This window comes from Morone saxatilis, unplaced genomic scaffold (assembly GCF_004916995.1).
Source record: "Morone saxatilis isolate NCDOM2014 unplaced genomic scaffold, NCSU_SB_2.0 Contig21, whole genome shotgun sequence".
In the NCBI taxonomy this organism is placed as follows: Eukaryota; Metazoa; Chordata; class Actinopteri; family Moronidae; genus Morone; species Morone saxatilis.
Window position 1 is genome coordinate 2,123,715 of NW_023339774.1, and position 1,805 is coordinate 2,125,519.

The 1,805-nt window shown below is 47.8% G+C and overlaps 1 protein-coding gene across 1 annotated transcript in view; it reads left to right on the forward strand.

Annotated features, from left to right (window-relative positions):
- LOC118332819 (netrin receptor DCC-like) overlaps positions 1-1,805 on the forward strand; it is a 210,084-nt gene that overhangs the window by 117,096 nt on the left and 91,183 nt on the right. Inside the window, exon 10 of the mRNA XM_035668249.1 lies at positions 875-901. Within this exon, the coding sequence (XP_035524142.1) occupies positions 875-901 (27 nt within the window). The remainder of the gene's footprint in view (positions 1-874; positions 902-1,805) is intronic.

Below are 1,805 nucleotides of genomic sequence, written 5' to 3' on the forward strand. Positions count from 1 at the left end.
TTTCAAAGTGGTCAGATCTCTGTACTATTCACACTACACAACACCACACTTTGAGTCTTGAAGGCACTGTGGTTTTCACAGGACTGATCAGCAAGGGGGTCACACACTACAAGATCTCTCACAACCAGTCTGTCTGGTCTTCAAGCTACATTTCATCAGGAGTATTTAATAACAATAAATAATAAATAAGATGATAATTATACTGATCAGTACTGATTAAAGCATTAATCAAATTAGTAACAAAACGTTGAAAAATATACAAATGATCAGCTTGAATTCAACTCAAAGCTCCCTGCGCCAAACTTCCTTTAAGAAATATGACATTTTAACAATTCCATGTCCATAATTTAAGCGTTAACTCCCGAGCTAAACGCTGAATATTCTGTCTGTCTGTCCTGTCAATTTGGCCATAGAATATAATCGCTTCAAGAGTAAACCTGTATTCTGCATTACTGTTTTAACATCTCTCTTGCCCGTGTGTGAGCTGCACTGCTTTCCTGTCTGGAGAGAGAGACTGTGTCCCTGCTCTCACTGGCGCCTGTCCTCATTGCACTGGCTCCCCCATGTCGTCTTTTGACCCAAGCAGAATATTTTTAGCCTGGCTTTAATATTTTTCTAGACAGTTAGCCATCTGCGAGCTCTTTTGAGCCCCTAGTGGGCTCACATGCTTGAACATTTCACACCCAACGCCTATTCGCTCTGATGGGCGAGTGGAGAAAGTCAGGGCTAGAAATCATGTAGTGAAAACCTGCGCCCCGCCCCTTGTTAGTAGTTTGTAGTAGTAGCATCAGTACATGTGAGTATGTTTGTACGAGGACAACAGTCTTATAAGGGTGTCTGGGTTCTCTAATGAATGCATTGGGTCTCTTAACAGTCCAGGTTCCCAGCAGGGTCCTGGATTGTTAACTTCCTTCTCTCAAACAGCGGAAAGCCACTGTCCTCACTGACCTTGCACGTGCCAGTCGTGAGCTGTTGGAGGAGCAGGCTCCGACACAGCGCTTCCACACAACCGCTATGGCTCAACCATTCCTGGGCTTACAGGAGAGGTCTGCCCGTGGTTGTCTCGACCAATGGGGGATTTCTGGGGCTGGCGTAACGAGGAGAGGCTGCGTCCTTAGCGGGGGACCTGAAAATGGGGAGAGATAGAGAAAGGCCTTCAGGCGGACTGGCGGCGCCGGACGTGCCCGGTGTAGTATACAGTCCCAGTCTCACACAAGCCGAGGGTCCGGCCTCAGTGCAGGGGCATGTAGTGCCAGATTTCTAAACCTTCGTGTGATGCTACAATTAAACGCGTCCATGAAAGTTCCTCAGTGAGATGAGTACACAACGAGCAGGTTGTGAGAAATGGACGATAATGACGGGTAGGGTAAAGGTGCCTCCATGCCGTGTGATGGATTGTGCTGCTTCAGCCACGATAGTTTGGTGCGGATGTGTGAACTGGAACTCAACAATTTAGGCAGATGCAATCACCTGGTCGGTACGGCGCATCAAGTTCAAGCCAACATAACGGTGAGGCAGGAGGATAATTTCCGAAAGACGGGGAGGCACCATATTTCCATTTTCCGGTTAGTTTTGATGTCTTTTCGCATTGTATCATCCGACATACTTCCACTCGATGTCTTCCTTCCCTCACAGAAGCAATCTTCAACGCAGGTAAGCCGAATGCCCCGAGTTAAATAGCGCCTGGATCCCGTTCCCTGCCAAGGCGCCTTCGTTCGTCGGACTCCGGTTGACAGCTTCTCTTTCCAAAGAGACAGAGCGACACCAGTGAAACTGCCAAAAGCTCAGCGGTCTCTATTAACCAC